We start from the raw sequence: 17,870 nt of genomic DNA on the forward strand, positions 1-17,870 counted from the left end.
CTACTGACCGGAAAAAATAACAACTTCAAGTATCCCGCGCTGCGAATTTGTCAACCATCTGCCACAATGCACTGCAAAAAATGAACTCTCTGTTGCAAGCTCTTGGTGGCACGCTGTATTTGGAATTGCCCGTATTGCCATAGCTTGGCTCTTGTGTGAAAGCCTGTTGCAAAACAAAGACATGATGTTTATTTTTTTTTCAGTTACCAAAAATCTCAAGCTCTTGTCATGAAACTGTTTGGGCCTAAGGCCCACGAGAGATTTCCTAGGAAATACCGAGAACCTGGCTCTGGGGAGTGTGCATCAGGAGGTTTCTACCCGACTGACTCGGCTGGACATTATGAGGATCAAGGTGTAGATCTGGAAATTTCAGCAGGAACAAAGGTGCGTATTTTATTCTGAATCACCAACATTTGCAAATTGAACCTTGCTGTCCTTGAGCAAACCACTTTACACTGTTGTTCCGTCAAGACAGAAGTGAATATGACCCTATATTGCATGTAGAAATTTATATGTGATATACCTTGCATTTTAAATGTTACTCTCTCGGTAGAATTAAGTGATTACATGTTCTCTAGACACAGTGATTAAAATTCAATTCATAAATACCTAAGACAGTTTACCCATTCCTATTGGTCAAGAGCCTGTCATGTGGCTGGTCTTAAATTGTTGATTAAACACCGGCTGGCTAGTCTTAAACACTTTTCCAGTGGCACATGAAATTTTGACTCCTATGAAATCGGGTCCCTTTGTACCTTTTATTGGTTGAACATTCACAATCCTCAAGTAGGAATGCCCAATACTACCAATGAAACCGTATTTCATAGTCCTAAATTCACAGCTGCATTCTGCGAGCAGTACACGCAACACACACACACCAATCTCCATATAAGGAGTTGTTTATGATTACTCATGAGAGGCACAAACGGTGTTTAATAAAACATGAAGTAAACTTGTTGAACAAAATCGTTTGAAATTTATAATTTTTTACTTGTTTTGACTGTTTGACCAAAAAGGTATTTATGAATGGGAATAAATATGTGCTTTGCCGGGACCAAACACTATTTTTTAAGACCAGTTTGGAGACTGGACGCTTATAATGACCCTTGCCTTTGGCAATTACATGTATCAGTGTCCAGCCCCCAAACTGGTATTAAACACAGTGATTAAAACTGGCCAAGCACACATTTATTCCTCATAGATCTCTCTCGTAGGACGCCATCTTCATAGGAAAATTACAACTGCGTATTCAACACCATCGGGTGCGTGTGCGCGCAGTGTGCAAAATGTTCTAAACACGCGCGCTTGTTGCTCGACATTTTTTTGAAATACGGCGCAGCCGATGCACGTCACACAAATTTTACACCCAAAATGCAGATGCAGGTGACAATCTGTAGGAAGTGACGTTATCTGAGAGAGACCTATTCAAACCCAGTTGGCGACATTGCTGCACAGAATAACAGCTAATTGTCAGCTTTGTGCATTGTCTAGTTTTTCATTAGTTACTTGTATCTATTTGTTGTGTTGTCTTTCAAAAGACCTTTATTCCTAGTAACTGCAAAAGCAAGTATCCTGGCACACTTAAAATTGTAAAAAATAGTAATCAAGAAAACATGAAAATAAAAATGATACGTTACTATAGTAAAAGGAGGTATATACAGTCTACAACAATTTCTTGGAAAATTGTTGCTTTCATTTTCCATTCCCAGAGTTATCTCAATTTTTTTGATGTCCAAATACTTTGTTGGTTTTTGTTTTAGTTGGTGGCACCATTTTCAGGCGTCCTATTCAAGAGTGCCGGTAAACCCAACCAGGTTACTCTGGTAGCTGGTGGTGGGGCCTTCCGAAACATCAAGATCTTCATTGACAACATCCAGCCCAATCGCACCATCTCTGAAACTGAGGGAGTGAATGTAAGTAGAAAAGAGACTTGATTTGATACCCGGTTCTTCGTTGGTGGGCTCTCATTTTGGATGGAATCATTTCAGTCATTTTTGTCAGTGACAGGTCACCATGCAATGAGCTTAAAGTTGCAAGTTGTAACTATGCAGTTAAAGGGGGCAAAGGCACAATTCAAAGGGTTGGCCTATTTTCTTCATTTTTAGGTGAACCTCAATCCAAGATTCCTCCTATACCTTTCCCTTAGTTGTATTATAGAAAACCTTTTTTTAATCCATTTTTGTGTCGCCTAAACAGAGGTTTGGGGGACACTTACCAGTCCTAAATTCTATATCCCGGTTTCCCTGTCTAACCATATCTCTATATGTATGTTAAAGTTTAGAAGTTTTTGAAAAAAAATGTTTTCACTTCTACGTGCTTTCATTGATGTTGATGAATCTAGGATGCAGTGACCTTTGGATGGGAAGACACAATTCGTCAACAGATTACTGAGGTCAAAGGTCATGTAGGAGTCATTAGAGGTCATTGTTGGAATGTGCTTCAAATGTTTCTTTGTCTACAGAATTTGATGGATTTTCATGCAACTTGGACAGAGGGATCCTTGGGTTGGGTTCATGACAACTCAAAAAGTTAAGTACCACTGGATGGTACTTGTTCCTCAGAATTCCAAGTAGCTCACTTATCCAACATTATATTCATTTTGTGGTGACAAGCCGCACATTTTGTTTATGATCTCTTTGTAATCTCTTCATTCTGGTCTATAATCTGTCCATACACAAGGTGATAGCTGGTACCGTCATGGGTACAGTCGGCAGGTCTACAACCTGCACACCACCCAACTACATCCACCTGTCCATGAAGAACTCTAAACCTAACCGCCTGGCAGCCATTCTAGACATCGCCCTTGATGACGATCCTTCAGCTTCTGATGAAGCTGCTAAAGAGGGCTATGTGGACCCTAGTCACTACCTTGCCAAGAGGCCCCTAACGCTACCAAAATGGACTCAAGTCTGTGATGATTACAAGCTGGTATGGAAGGTAGGTCCTATTAATGTTTTTTGTTATTTTTTAAATTTCTTTCTGGTAATGAAACCGAGGATTCCTCAAAAGCGCCCTAGGCACTGTAGCTCGCAAGCCTGAAGAAACCTGTGGAGAGAAGACAGTGAGAAGAAATTACAGTTTTAGAGGTGGGAGGAAAAGCCCAGTGGAATATTCTGAGGAAAACCCACGGAATCAGGTAGGGACTGAAAACCCAATCCACATATTGGCCCAGGCAGGATTCGAACCCGGGTCACAGCAGTGGAAGGTGAGGAAAGTTCCGCTACGCCAACCTGACTCTCTAATAACACTCGGTAATATAACACTCTAATCAAATACCGTTGTATCCGTGCAACAGGGCGTATCTCCTCAAATGGGCCGTATGTGAAACGTGAGTTGCAGAATGTCAAAAGGTTGTATCTCAAACTTAAAATAACCCAGATGTACACACAAAGCCAATGGACGTTGCGATGTGACCTTGTTGCACAGAGTGTATTCGCGTGAGATATGACTTTGTTGCAGAATCGAGTTACGGCCTTGTTGCACTGACGCGATCATACATAATCAATAATATTATTTGACCGTTAACCCCAAATCATTCAAATACCACTTTGCTGTGAGTTCATCCCGCAGTCGATTTCAGGAAACAGTGCGTAAATTACGCCATGCATAGGACAACACATTTATTGTGCAGCTACGCAATAAACTTACAATCAATTTCACGAAACATGGAGTAGCTGGGCAACGTTATAAATAATCTAATCATCTTGGACGAGAATAATAACAGCATTTACAATGGCTGTTTGTGTGTGATTTTGTTCTTGTTCTTTCATGTAACAGTCGTTGCATCACCTCCGCCCACCATTTTGAAAATAATTTTGTCCGACTTTCTTCGGAATCATGCGGCATCTCTAAATGCTCGGTCACGACTAAAATAGCAATTCATTTACTTCAAACACAAAGCTGTGAGTGTCTTGTATCAACCTTGATAAGTTGTGCAATAACAGGTGCCATGATGATCATGATTTGTTGGTGAAATGGGTCATTTTCAGTCACTACGCCACAACTAAAGCCACATAAAATGATTGTGCAAGTTACGACATAAGTTGTTTGCGCAAGTTGCGGACTTACGCACTATGAGACTTTTGTGAAATTGACCTATCTCCGTTTGCGAGTTGGCCATGCTCCTTAGACACCCCTCTGGAATTTTTGTACGCTAACTTTTGTTTGTCTCAGTTGTTGCACTTATGCATCCGTTTGTATATCATGTAATGGGCCAATATTTCACAAGCTGCGTACACGCGATTCTAACGCAATTCTACCGCGATAGGTTAGTTGTCATAACTGAAAGGTTGTGCAGCATGGATGTTGCGCAACTTTTGCAATCAATTGTGGCGCAAGTGGACTTATGCCATTGCGGCATAAGTTTTGTGAAATCGCCTGCTGAGTCAACATTTTCAACAGTCTGTAACTTGCTGAGTAGCCTTATAATCCACCCATAGTGGGGAATCTTGTTAAATTTAGTGACTTTACCATCTGGACAAGGCGTTATATACCTCCATGTTCAGAAATCATTGGAAAACCCAGCATTCATTGTTTGGGGGGGGGGGGCTTGGAATGTGGGTTCCTGTTTATGTTCGACAAACTTAATAAAGACTGCATAATAAGAACCTGCACTTGAATTTTGTTCCACAGGGAGAGACAGTGAAGGAAGGTACTTTGCTTGGACGCGATAATAAGGACGGAGAGACGAAGGACACCAGTCCAAAGCGCCAACCTCCCCCTGACACAACCACCGATAGACCTGACCCTAGCAAGAGACCACCACAGCGAACATCTTCTCTTAATCAAGCAATATCACCAGGTAAACAGAACAACTTGTGAATAAGTCATGCTCTATTATATTTATACGGTGGAACACCGCTATAACAAACATTGTTCGTAATAGCGAATGTTCGGTACAGTGATTTTAAGTTGCTGGTGCTCCGGTACCCACTTTTCACCCTGCACACCCTGGTAGTTACTAAAAGACGACTTTGAACACATGCTGACTATTGAATTGTGTAATTACACAGTTTTTATGTGTACTACCTACAGCAATGGATGGCTTTCCCCATCTATTCCTTGGAGAAATGCTAGCCACTTGTCACTCTTCTGTTGTCATTATTCAACAACAATATTCGGTCCATTTTGTACACAAAAATCAGGAGCCAAGGATGATGTGTGAACAACATAAATCCCATTGTATCTATGTTTGATGACTACATGTTTATTTCTGTTGTTGTTATTATTTACAATCTCTTCACTATTGTTTTCAAGGCAACAGACAGCAGACCCAGGAAACACTTGGCCTTCCAGAGCCAAAAATAGGCTCGGGTTCTCCTTTCAAGAACTTCACCCTGAGGAATTTGAAGATTGGCTCCATTCTGGCATTTGCCCGTAAGATTGGACTGGAGAAAACAGCAGATGACTTACTGACAGTTGTCAAGACGATTGTTGTGAGTATGCTGGTCTAAAGCATTCATTCTTTGAGGATTATTGAGTAAAAAAAGATTCATTGGTTCACATTTTTTCAAAATAAATTTCAGGTATAAGGCAAAGCTGAGCACTTTCTTACGCACTCACAATGCAAATCTGTTCAAATGTGAATTTTGTATTTTTCATTAAAAATATCTTTGCTCCTGAATTCTAATATTGACCCACTAGTTACATAGTGCCATTACCATTGACAAATTGTGTATTTATATCATGGAGCTATATTAAAATACTAGAGCGCTAACTCCTCATTCTTGCGCGTAGAGGCGCTTTGAAACCATTCTGGGTGCAGACATTTTGAATTCATGTGTGTGTTTGTAGTTCAACACAATGAAATTAGATGGATTAAATTTTAGAAGTGTACTCTAAATGTAACGCGCAAGTAGAACTTACACAAAGAACTTAAACGTGTCATGGCGGTTCAAAAAACTTCACGGCAAAAAGCATCTGCAGTGGATACACGCACGCGTTGCACTGTTTGCGCAGAGCTCATATGCTGATCGTACGTTTTGGTTTTAACGGTATGGAATACAAATGCAGATATGCATATATAGCCGTACAAAAGCCGTACAAAATTTCGAGTTTTTCATAGGTTTGTGCAAAAATATGGATGCGCCCAGCAGGCATCACTTTGTACATAAGTCAGCGCTCAAGTAATTTATTATAGCTCTATGATTTATGTAGAGAAATGTATTTTTTCCCCCCATTCTTGATACTCCCAATATTGTAATCTGTTAACTTCATGACCATTATTATGGTGTCATCATAAATTAGCTAGGGCAGTAAGCTTTCCATTGTAATATTGAATGCATTAATATGCCTCTGGTCATGCACCACTGAGCAACATTGTCTTGAAAATGGTACTTGAAAACCTTCTTGGGACAGTTTTGGGTAAAACATTAAGAGCACATCTCAGACGTAAGACAATTCCATCAAAAGTTCAAGGGACATTTAACTTTACGGAAACATGAACAAAACAGAACTCCTGTTGATTGATAGCCACAATCATTCAGGATTCATATTATCACTTTGTGGGTTACCTTCTTTTTTTGGGGGGGGGGGGTACCCTGCATAATTCCATGATGAGAACTTGTCAAACACAGATCTGCTTGATTTTCCTCTCATTAGCGAATTCCATGTCTTGCAGTGGAAGTACATTGAATAATTTAACAGATTAGCACAATGTATAACATGAAATTCCCAAATCTTGCTCTCTTGTAAACCTGCAGAAACTAGTGAGTGACAAGCCGTGCATTCTACCGGAGTCTTTGTCCAATGATATGTTGAGGATTGAGCTCCAGCAGCGTGGTCTCAGTTCACAGGGAGACAGGAAGACTCTACTCCAGCGATACAAACAACCCGAAGATCGTAAGTAGAAGTTGCTCGTCTGTGTGGTTTAGGTTTGTTTGTCAGCAGTGTGTGTTGTACCTGAGGCTGTTTCATAGTTTTGAGAGTGCAAAGCAAGTTTTAATGTCATTAAACATTTGCAGCAAAATACACCAGAGTTAAAGGCACATGGGAACAAATTTGGTAATAGTCCGGACAGAAACCAACCGCAGGCACCATCCCCATATGAACAGAGATGGAGGGTACGAGCTGGGTCACGTGTACGACCGCCTCTTGTCGTGTGACCAAGCTTGGTCACGTGACGGGTCATGATAAGGTACTGATACGGACTGCAGCTGAATTCCGCCGTCACTGAACTTTGCACTTGTTATGTTTTTTTATTGAATTGAAAATCGAAATTTTTAGATCGAAAATTCAGGTGGGTGGGTCAAAAACATTTAAAAAAAAAAAAAAAAAAAAAAAAAAAAAAATCGAAATTTAAAAACATTGAAAATTTTGAATGGCCCCTTAGTTGTTATGTACCCTTCTCGAGATTTCGAACAATTTTGTTGTTTAAACAGCACCAGTTGATAAAGACACCGTGATGGTGTCGCAAGCTCCTGATACGAGCTCTGTAATCAAAGTCTCAAAAAGGTATCTTTTTTGATATAATAATGGGACAGGAAACGAACTTTCATGCTCGACAAACCAACCGATTTGATGAGAAAAAAATCATGCTCAAAGTGAAGGAAAGGTTGGTTATTCCACCTGATATGGTATCGTTGGGAAGAAACAAATTATCAGACTTGGTTTCAAGAAAAGTGTGCCTGTGGTGCTTTTAAAAAAGAGGTTTTTTTTAATCGGAATCACTGGCAACGGAAACCATTTACGAGACCATAAAATACTATGTCTTCTCAACATGTACAGTATCCATCCAGCTTTTACTTTAACATGTTAGTTGTTATGTACCCTTCTCAAGATTTCGAACAACTTTGTTGTTTCAAACAAAAAAAAGTCACAAAATTTAATCCCTAGTACCTTTTAAATGTGTTCAACATTTGCAAATGTGCAGTGCAATCACCTGCCGTGATGTCTGCTTTTGGTCCTGAACCGGCCCTTGGTAATTATGAATCATAATGATGAAGCCCCGATGACACTTTTGTCAAAGTTCTTTAATAGTCACACAAGCGCGTGTGCTCTAACCTTACATTTTGTTAATGCCAGGTGATTTTTACAGCAGAGTGCAGTGTGTCTGATGATGATGATGTGTCTTTGTAAGTGCAAGGCAAGTTGTTGCAAATTCAACACCGTGATGGAAAAAATGTGATCGTTCCTATTTTTGTAGGCTGCCCCCTGCTACAAGTCTCCCTACCCAAGAATGTCTACTGTAAGATAGATGAAAGCTGCCTGGGCGTGGAGTGCTGTATGAATGTCAAACTCTTCATGGTATCTCTGGCCTTCAAGGCATTCATGCGCTTTGATCCTTGCGAGTTCCAGTTTGTACTCGGTGTCAACTCTTGGAACTACACCATTCAGATCCTGGATGCTGAATTTGGTAAGTCTATACTTTTGTTCAGTGTAAATTTACGAACTCCTGATTTTTATGCATTAGAAATTCGGAAAAATTTGACTTTTTTTAAGGTGAACAGGGATGTGATTTCTCCGGTTTTATCCGGAAATCCGTTTTTTGGGGCCTCAAAAGTCCACCAACGTGAATCGTGTGAATCCGTTGACAAAATAGGGGGGTAGAATGTGCTAATTAATTATTCATAATGAGTTTTGCTTGCCGAAATATCCGAAATTTACTTACGAGTTACGGACATAAACTTCGTTGATCGATATGTATGCCGCACGCACATGTTGAACAGCCAATGAGAGAACGAAGTTGAAGACCATGCGGTTGCCATTAGTGCGATTATGTGATTTTTCGCTCGGGGCCGAGGTTGTGGTTATGCAGGTCTAGTTCCTGTGTCGGTACTTGAGATGCACGTGTTGCGCTGGTCAGGTGTGCAGACGAGTGCAGCATGATACACTGGTACCCTTCGCGCGCTAACAATCAATGCTATGATGAAGGATCGGAACCAGTGACTACTGCAAGTATACTCACGTAACAGGTTCGTTTTCCGTGCGGAATCAATCGGCCGAAGTTGGATCGTAAAAATAGTAAAACGACCGTCGATGGAAAAAGAGGATTTCTGGAAATTAATTCACAGAACGTGATCTTCATTTTCTGTGTATGTATTTTCCATTGAAATGACGAGATTGCAAAACTCGAGCCTGTGGAGAAACATCGTAGCGTGTTTCTGCAGTCCGGCAGAATTTTCGGCCACACGGGATGGGCCGTTCACAGTGCAGCAATCCACACTGATACCGCACCGGGCCGGCCGTGTGTACGGCGCGATGTACGGCCGGCCAGACTGAATGTTTGCGGCGCTAGCGGCCATGATGTACGTTAAGCATAATTGTGGAATGACCCACCTCAAATATATTTTTAAGTAGGTGAGGCAAGTTTTAATCACTTTTGATGGCTAGTCTTGATAATTTTTGTGGCGCAAATGAGAATAATCCAGGCACAAAATACATGGAATATAAACGATTCCTTGCTTTACTACAAATATAGAAATGGTTAAATAATTTTTTCCAACAATACTACCGACGGCCGACGCTATTTTGATAGGCATGTTATCGGAAGCAGAAGTGATTTAAGTTTACAATTTTGATTTTTTTTTTACAAAAAAATTACAAGATCTCCTCTGAAATGCTCTAAAATGCACCAGAAAGCTTCTAAAGTTCAACAATTTTCGGGGCCCTTTAGCGGGCCCCGAACCCACGCCATGGCTTCGCGGGTTGTTGTATCACAACAAAAATTCGCCAACAGGTTTGAAAAAATCCTGGGGAGAACAGCATGGTTCTCAACTTTTGATTACAGAAAAAAAAACTTTATTAGAACAAGAGTACATTTTAACAAATAAGGGAAAATTCTTCATAAAATTACAACAAATTCTGCTTCAGAATTTCAAAGGAAAGTGCCCAGTAATTGCCTCAGATTGCACCACAGAGCATCTAAAATCAAAAATTTTCCGGGGCCCTTAAGCGGGCACCGGACCCCACGCCGTAATGGCTTCGCGCTTCGCGCTCGCCGGGGTTTGCACTTCATGCATAAAATTTTCAGGTTTTTTGGTTACAGACCAATGACATCCCTGGGTGAAGAAAAAACGTGAAAAAAAAGCTGATTTTGGAATTAAGTTATTAACAAACACTCTTGTTTTCTCCCTAGGCAAAGAATGGGACGTGCCAGTGCCCTTTGACATTCCATTTTTGGATGATATGGAGCTGCATCTTAGGTAGTAACCTTTCATCTTTTAATTCTTATTTTAAAGTTCAGAGTTATCATATTTAATTTATGCAAACTGTTCAACAGGTTGAGAACTATCATATTCAATTTATCTCAATTTAAAACTTTTCCATATTAGTTTAGAACTTAAACAGTTCAATAAGTTGAGAACTTTTATTGCGGATTTAAACACCACAGCGCCACCTTCGGCAACATGTGCAGTGACAGTGCAATGGTACTTCTAATCACAGTGCAATAGTACTTGTGCGCTGCGCGCCACGCGCGCACCGTGTGTTGGTACGAATAATTCAATGACGTGATCAACGATCCACCAATCAGATGACAGGGATTTATTCAGGTGTTGTATAATGTCTTGTATCCCTCGAAAAAAGTCATCCAATATTATTATTGTTATTTATATCAGGCTGACGTAATTCAAAAGACTTTCTCAAATTTCATGGAATATTCTTCTCTTACCGAAGCAAATTTGGCGCACTCTAAAATGCATTACACGTATGCCTTGTGCTGCATGCTGCGTCCGTGTGCAGGCGCGACGGTACCGCGTGCTACGTTCAGTTGACTAGTTGACAACATTGCTTGCAATGCTGTTGATCGTGCAGGAACCAGCAGAAATGCCTGGATGAGGACAGTATGAAAAGCATATCAAATCCTTTGTGGTCAAAAGGACCCCATGTAAACTGGCCAAAGCGCACAGCCAGATGACCTTGGACGCATAGAGATACGTGTAAGAGCTCCCTGGCTCTGTGTATATACGTACAGTAGCGCTGCCTAGCACGTGTACAATAAACAGACCCTACGCGCTGAGCCATTGAGCAACGGCAAATTTTATTGGAGTTTAGATGTACAATTCTTTAGTAAATGAATACACGCGAGCCTAAACCTTAACCAATCACAATAAGGGTTATATTGTTGGAAAGCTTACGAGACGAAGAAAAATGACTCAAGAGATCTAAACTCCCAGGTGGAGCTATTTAACGTTATGATGATGTTAATGGACCAGTTCTTGGCTTAACGCGTGGTTTACACACAAAACAGGGAGAATTTTGACTGAAAATGCAATGTTTAACATCAATTCGCGAGTGAAAATCAGTGTTTTATTCAGTTTTTCTTTCATTTTCTGAAAGAGTATATTGTTAGGGTCACACTGTAGTGAGATCTAAGGTATACCCTGTCTAATAATGAAGTGGTGGCGACAGATGTGAAAAAAGGCCCTTTTTTAATGATTTTTTCGCTGCGTTCTCTCGTAGAGGTTGCACATAAAAACCGGCTCAGTGGGTTAGTTCCCCAAAGGAATTCATATGTAATATTGTCCTCACTCGGGTTCTTTACTGACATTGCACTCATCCGGGTACTTGTTTTCGAAAGCATAGAATACGCTGATATATTTTTACCACTGGAAGCCTGATATAAATAATAATTCTGAATTAGTCCATTGTATATCCCAGCCTATCTCTGCCCTTAATATTCCCCACAGGTACGGCATTGAGAAGAGCAGGACTCAGCTACTGGTCAGCATGTCCGTTGGTTTCTGCCCAGCGACTGGTGATGCAGATTGTTTGCCATTCATCAAGGTGTTGCAGGATTCTGCTATTGCTTTACCTATCTGTCATCCCAATGGAACCATCACATGGCCAAACAGTAAGCAGGAGGGAAAACTATAACAGAACAATATTGAAGCAATCAAACCTAAAAAGTGTGCAAAAATTATGGCTAAAATGTAAGGGGTTTATATGCTGATTGTTAATGATCCAATAAGCTACATGTTCATTTATATTGATTTATATTAAAAACTAACTATATACATTATTTTTAAAAATGTAAACATTAATTTGGGAATTCCTAAAATAGGTCTGATGTATCTGCCCCTACGGAATTTTTCTCAAAAACTAAGAATAGAAAAAAAAGATACAAGCAAATTGAATTGTTCTCAAAAACTACAAATAGAACACAAAATACAAGCAAATGACAGTGCCAAAACCCAAACTCAATAACCCTAACCTCCCCAACTTCATCAAAATCCTTCCCCCCATTTTGGTGGATTTTTGGGGACTTGGTTTGGCAGGCCTGATTTGAATAAATATTGATGGAGTATGATGGACTTGGGCCTGGAGGCCTAAAGCAAAGCATGCATTGGAAGCAGTGTGATTAATGGATTTTGGTGGACTTGCTCCAGTACTTGGTAAAAGACAGTAGGGAGTTAGGGTTAAGTGAATAAACAAAAAAAACCAAAAACAAGAACTGAAAACTAGAACCCTGAAATAGACCATAGTTCGAAAAAAATCTTGTCTGATTTTAGTTGACCTGGACGAGTATTTCTCCCGCGCTGCCTTGAAGAATCTACTCAAGGAGACGGGTGAGGAGCTACTGAAGGCAGGCACTGAGGCTACATTGAAGTTTGTCCTGGAAGAGCTGGGCATACCAAAGGTAAGCTCAGACATAGGGGTGTATGTATATCGTTTTGCTGAAAGAACACTTAACCTGTTTTGTGATCCATGGACAGAACTTTAAAATGGTGGTTGTGTTTAAAATTCCGTAACATTGGTTCTTGTACTAAAAAGAAAGCTCGTTAAGTGGGCTTTTATATCCTACATCTTGAAAGTGCTACATGCAGAAATTCATTAAAAAAAATGGTCCTGACTTTTAGGTTCCCTTTTTTGTGTGTGACTCGCCCTGTACAGTTATTGTCTGTTGTAATATAGTCCGTAGGTTTTGTACCAACATTGGAAGCATATGCTTCAGGCGCCATTTGCAACCCTGGTGTGTAAAAATTAACATTGACTACATCAAAGCAGACAATGATTGTACACTGTCTGGGGAGTGTGTTGGTGTTGAGGTCTGTTTAAAAATCAAGTAACTACGTACTAGTCTGTTTGGAGGCTCCTGTTATTTCAGTTTCTGTGTTCTAGGAGCGTCATCATTGAAAAAACCACAAGAAACATTTGTCCATATGTAACCGGTGAAATATTTGAAACATATTTCAATCCAACAAGAGCACACATATGTTGGAAAAGTCCTGTGATTTGAAGAAAGTTTTACAGCGCTGGCTGCACTCAGCTGCCATGAGTCCACTGGGGAATAAAAACAGTACAGTTTCCATCTAAACTTGAAGATCCTGTGTTCCCCTGGTCACACAAAGATAGTGCGTTTGAAGTCTCCCCTGCTTGATCAATTCTTTGCATTAAATAATTCAGATCAATCTTTTATTGTTGCAAGTTGTACAAGTTACACCCATCATTATCCCTCCTAAGGAATTATTGGATGGTAAAGAGCCATGCCCAACGCCCACCAGTTTGAGTAAAATGCAGCTGATAGCTACACTGGAGGAGAGGCAACTTGCAACCACAGGAACGAGGATGGAGATGGAAGCCAGGCTATCGCAGGATGATAGAAGTAAGTAGAATAACTCAAGGAAGGCTGCATACAAATCTTGTGGCTAAGGATGCAGTTGTACAAGTGTCTATGGGAAATGGCTTCGGCCACTCCAAGAGACCATTATCATTTTGCGGCCATCTTGATTTTTCTCATTCACATCAACGTAACCAAAGCAAGCTGAAAGGAAAAATAGTCTGGTTCCTTTTTGCACAAAAAACCAGTATCATTCAGTACTGTTATTAGATACAGGGAACATGAATGAAATGGTGGCAACATGATAAAGGTCTATAGGCTTAAATTGGAAACCGTAGCCAAGTATTTTGGTCTTTTGCATCATTCAGAAAGTTATCAAAATCAGTTGTTAGGAACACCAGATGCTGTTTTAGGCATTGTTGTAGTCGAGTACTTTTTTCGGAGTACCAAGTACTGACAAGTACTTAGATTGCCGAGTACCATTCAAGTCCGAGTGCTTTGCCAACTGAGTACAAATACAGGTCTCAAGAGTACAGGTACTTGTACTTCAGAGTACGAGTACGAGTCCGAGTACTTGTACTTCCGAGTACAAGTACGAGTACTAGTCCAAGTACATTGTGCTTGAAGCCGAAAATTATGTTTGGATTACATGTGATGAAACTGTGGTGTGCGCACATATACAGCAAATGGGTCATTGTGCATAATTGGCCACTCAAGGCTAGCTGTTCATCCAGATAGAGCACAGAGGAAGTCGATTTCTTCGAAACCAATCATTTGAAAGCATTGATAAAATAAGTAGTGCGGCCGTGGTAAGTCAAGCCGTACAATTGTTTTTTTATTGAGTATTGCTATTCGAGTACGAGTACCTTGATGATTGAGTACAATTTCGACATGTCGAGTTCAAGTACTTTGCTGCCTGAGTACAAGTACCGTCAGCTCGAGTACGAGTACTCTGACATTCGAATACGAGTAAGAGTACTCTTAAAATGGTACTCGAGTAGTACTCCAGTATGAGTACTTCAACCCTGGTGTGTATGAATTAAGCATTAAATATAGGAATGGACTGAAAATTCAATGTCATGTGGTCAGTACTTTGACTTAGGCCTGAGAAGGTGGGGGGGGTTGACAATCTACAGAAATATACCGTAATTTTCGGAATATAAGCCGCGCGGCGTATAAGCCGCAGCACGCAAAAATCTGCAAATTAAGATTTGAAGTCGGCGTATAAGCCGCACCGGCGTATAAGCCGCAACGACCGCTGCGGTTTCAATTTTGTAAGGCCTCCAAATTCTAGTCAAAATGCTCTGAACCAGTTCCATTTACACTACAGAAGCTATTAAAAGGGCCACAAAAGTTATATCAAATCATTCACAATCGATACTTTTACAAACAAATATGGGAATTGATGAGAAATAAACACCGGGAACTGCTGCTGGCTGACAACATTTTCCCACAGCACGTGAGAGAGTATGAAACCCACCGTGTGTTGTCTGACTGGAGTGCTACAAATCTTGCTTTGTGGCAACAGATGCTGATTTGTTATGTCCTAAGAATAAACAGGTCCGTTTTTACCTCAAAACTTATCAAATTGTTGCGAATACTAACGAGTAGTTGCGATAAAAATTCAACTTTCAATCGTAACTTTCTTCGGAAATAGTCAAAACGAAGCGGACATTTTAATAGACGAATCCATTAATTTTGTAAGGGGTGATTTAGTCCCTCTTTTGAGTTTTACATCGTTTCTTGAATACATTTCAAGAAAACAAAATATTTTGTGACGTTGAACAACTGATTATGTAATAAATAAATAATAAAAAAATGTTTCGAACGCCATAAAAATGTTAGTCGTCTTTTTTCCTTTTTTTTAAACAGCGGAAATATTGGTAATTATTGTTCCCAAGAAAGAACACCCCTTTATTACCACAAATGGTGTGGTCCGCTATGGGGAAAGCATGCTGCATATCACTGCTGCATTGTACCAGTATCACGTACGGCTGGTCGCAAGTGTCGAAGACAGCTTTCATCACCGTACTTTTTACCGCTCGGTACCTTTACGTGAGACTTGGTTTTGGGTTTGTTAATGACTTTCTTAATTTATAATTCATTTCAGCAACACATCTCTTCTTGTACCAGTACATTAAATACACATGTGAATCTTATTTATATTCTTCAAGGCTCGGCGTATAAGCCGCCCTGTGTATAAGCCGCAGTAAACATTTTCATGGGCAAATTCAACGTATAAGCCGCGGCTTATATTCCGAAAATTACGATAGATCTTAAAGTGCCGACCAAATTTGCAGCAAGTCTGTGATAAAAACCAGGTTTTAACATTTAACTGTTAAACAGTCTTTGTGTAAAACCTCCCTGTGCCCAGAGAAATGATGATGCATAGCAGCCTTTTTGAAATTGACCCTGTAACAGCCAAAGACAAAATTGGACTTATTAAAGTTGTGGAAAATTGTTCTGATTTGTACAGCATGTCGGTTCTTCACATTGCCAGCGTTCTCCCCAGAGCTGGCAAAAGTGGCCTACTGCTCCCTGAGTGAGAACTGCCTCCGTCTGGACTGCTGTCTGGAGCTCAACATCGAGGACCTGAAATTCCGCCGCTCCTTCAAAGCCTTTGTGGAGATAGATGCCTGTGATTTCACATTCTACGTCGCCTTTCAGCACTTGCAGTACAAGAAGTTGCTGCTGAGCTACGAATGGGGTGAGTCTGTCATCTTTAAAATACAGACATTCTCAAATATAATTTGTGAATGGTTGTGAACCATGTAATGATGCTTTGCAATTTTTAAAACATTCTGAATGTCCAATTGTTATATCGTGTGCTTGGATACTGTAATTTCATTGGTCGAGAATGCCAACGTGCCTGGTCTATAATAACGCATGTACAATGGCTAACCTCATATACAATGCGCGTTGCACGCGCACGCTTGGGACTGAGCTGAGCTAGCTAGTTGCATGCATACAGGTGCAATAAAGCAAGCAATAGCCACGGACAGACTGATGAACATACAGACAACTGGGGTCGAAGACATTACCTAATAATGAGACTAAATCAATAATATGAGGAAAGAAGGAGCGAAAATATCGAGACGGAGAAAGACAAAGATACCATGCTACATAATGAGACAAAAGATGGTTCTTGAAACTGACTTTAAATCGCCCACAGAGAACTGTGATTTTATAGCCTGATCAAGTCCATTACACTAACGTGGCCTGTAGAAACGTAAGGTGTTATAAGGAATGTAATGTGCGGATGATTGGAACATACCTTTTGCATGATCTGATATGGTACTGGTGAGTATCGCAAACCGAAGTGAAATATGAAGAGAAGAAGCTGGGAAGAAGGCTATTAGTAAAGTTGTACATAATAATAGCTTGCTGTCCATTGTCATGTATCAGTCGGTTCAATATCATACAGCTTTATGTGGTTGAAAGCTTGGCCGTTCCTGTGACATTCAGTTGTAAGATTCTGTTAACCAGTTCACGCCGGGATTATTTTTACAAGAACAGAACAAGGTGCAGGATTACTTTTCACTCAACCTCATGCCAGGCGGGTTGAAGCCATCACCCTCAGGTAGCACAATCATACTTCTGGCCTTGCTCGCTGCATGCCGGTCACTGACAGATATTTCTGGCCTCGCTCCCTGCATGTTTATCTGTCATCTGTTCTGAATATCACAAAACCTTTGTGGGTATACATGTCATCTGGCAAGAACTGGTTAAACCTTTTACTCAAAAAGTAGCTCAGGACACTCGTTCGGGGTCAGGTCACATGTCAGTAGTCAGCATTTCACAAATGACGTCCATTAAACCACACAGGAAAACCAGAACAGCAAACCATAGGTCCCATCGCCCTGAAATACTCCATCAACAAACTGGACGCGGAGAAGGTGTTTGAGATTGACTTTGGAGCATCTATCTGCCAGAGCGCTGATGATTGCATCTTTAATGTGGACATCATCCAGGACTACAGAGTTCCCATTCCATTCTGCAATTCCAACTTCTCATTCTCCCTTCCAGGTAGGAATAGGAGTTTCATTGGATTCTTTGTAGTAATGACAGCAAGTATTCCTCGGGAGTGCTCATGAAAAAAAGGCTTTATGATGCTTTCCCTGAATCAGTAGATATTGCAGGGTCATTGAAAATTGCAACTCCAGACAAGAGTATCTTGTCTGTTTTATTAATCATTAAGGTGATATATAAATGTGGTGTTATTAGTATCTTAGTGGTATTAAAATGAAATAAAGTCCTGAACATTACATGCCCTCCATGCATGAATACTATAGCAAATCAAAATGAGAGCAAATCAAAATGAGAGCTATCTGTGGGAGACACGTTCTGCGTGTGCACACTGTTTTACATGCAT

General features: G+C 40.4%; 1 protein-coding gene across 1 annotated transcript in view; it reads left to right on the forward strand.

Moving 5' to 3' along the window:
* The window catches only part of LOC119733107, a 201,807-nt gene that overhangs the window by 50,091 nt on the left and 133,846 nt on the right, over positions 1 to 17,870 (forward strand). The window contains 13 exon segments of the mRNA XM_038206687.1: positions 204 to 384; positions 1,761 to 1,913; positions 2,680 to 2,937; positions 4,633 to 4,801; positions 5,257 to 5,435; positions 6,702 to 6,840; positions 8,144 to 8,353; positions 10,076 to 10,142; positions 11,628 to 11,791; positions 12,450 to 12,577; positions 13,402 to 13,543; positions 15,975 to 16,205; positions 17,324 to 17,524. Of these exon segments, the coding sequence (XP_038062615.1) occupies positions 204 to 384; positions 1,761 to 1,913; positions 2,680 to 2,937; positions 4,633 to 4,801; positions 5,257 to 5,435; positions 6,702 to 6,840; positions 8,144 to 8,353; positions 10,076 to 10,142; positions 11,628 to 11,791; positions 12,450 to 12,577; positions 13,402 to 13,543; positions 15,975 to 16,205; positions 17,324 to 17,524 (2,222 nt within the window).

The sequence above is a fragment of the Patiria miniata genome, unplaced genomic scaffold (assembly GCF_015706575.1).
Source record: "Patiria miniata isolate m_02_andy unplaced genomic scaffold, ASM1570657v1 HiC_scaffold_1, whole genome shotgun sequence".
Taxonomy (NCBI): domain Eukaryota; kingdom Metazoa; phylum Echinodermata; class Asteroidea; order Valvatida; family Asterinidae; genus Patiria; species Patiria miniata.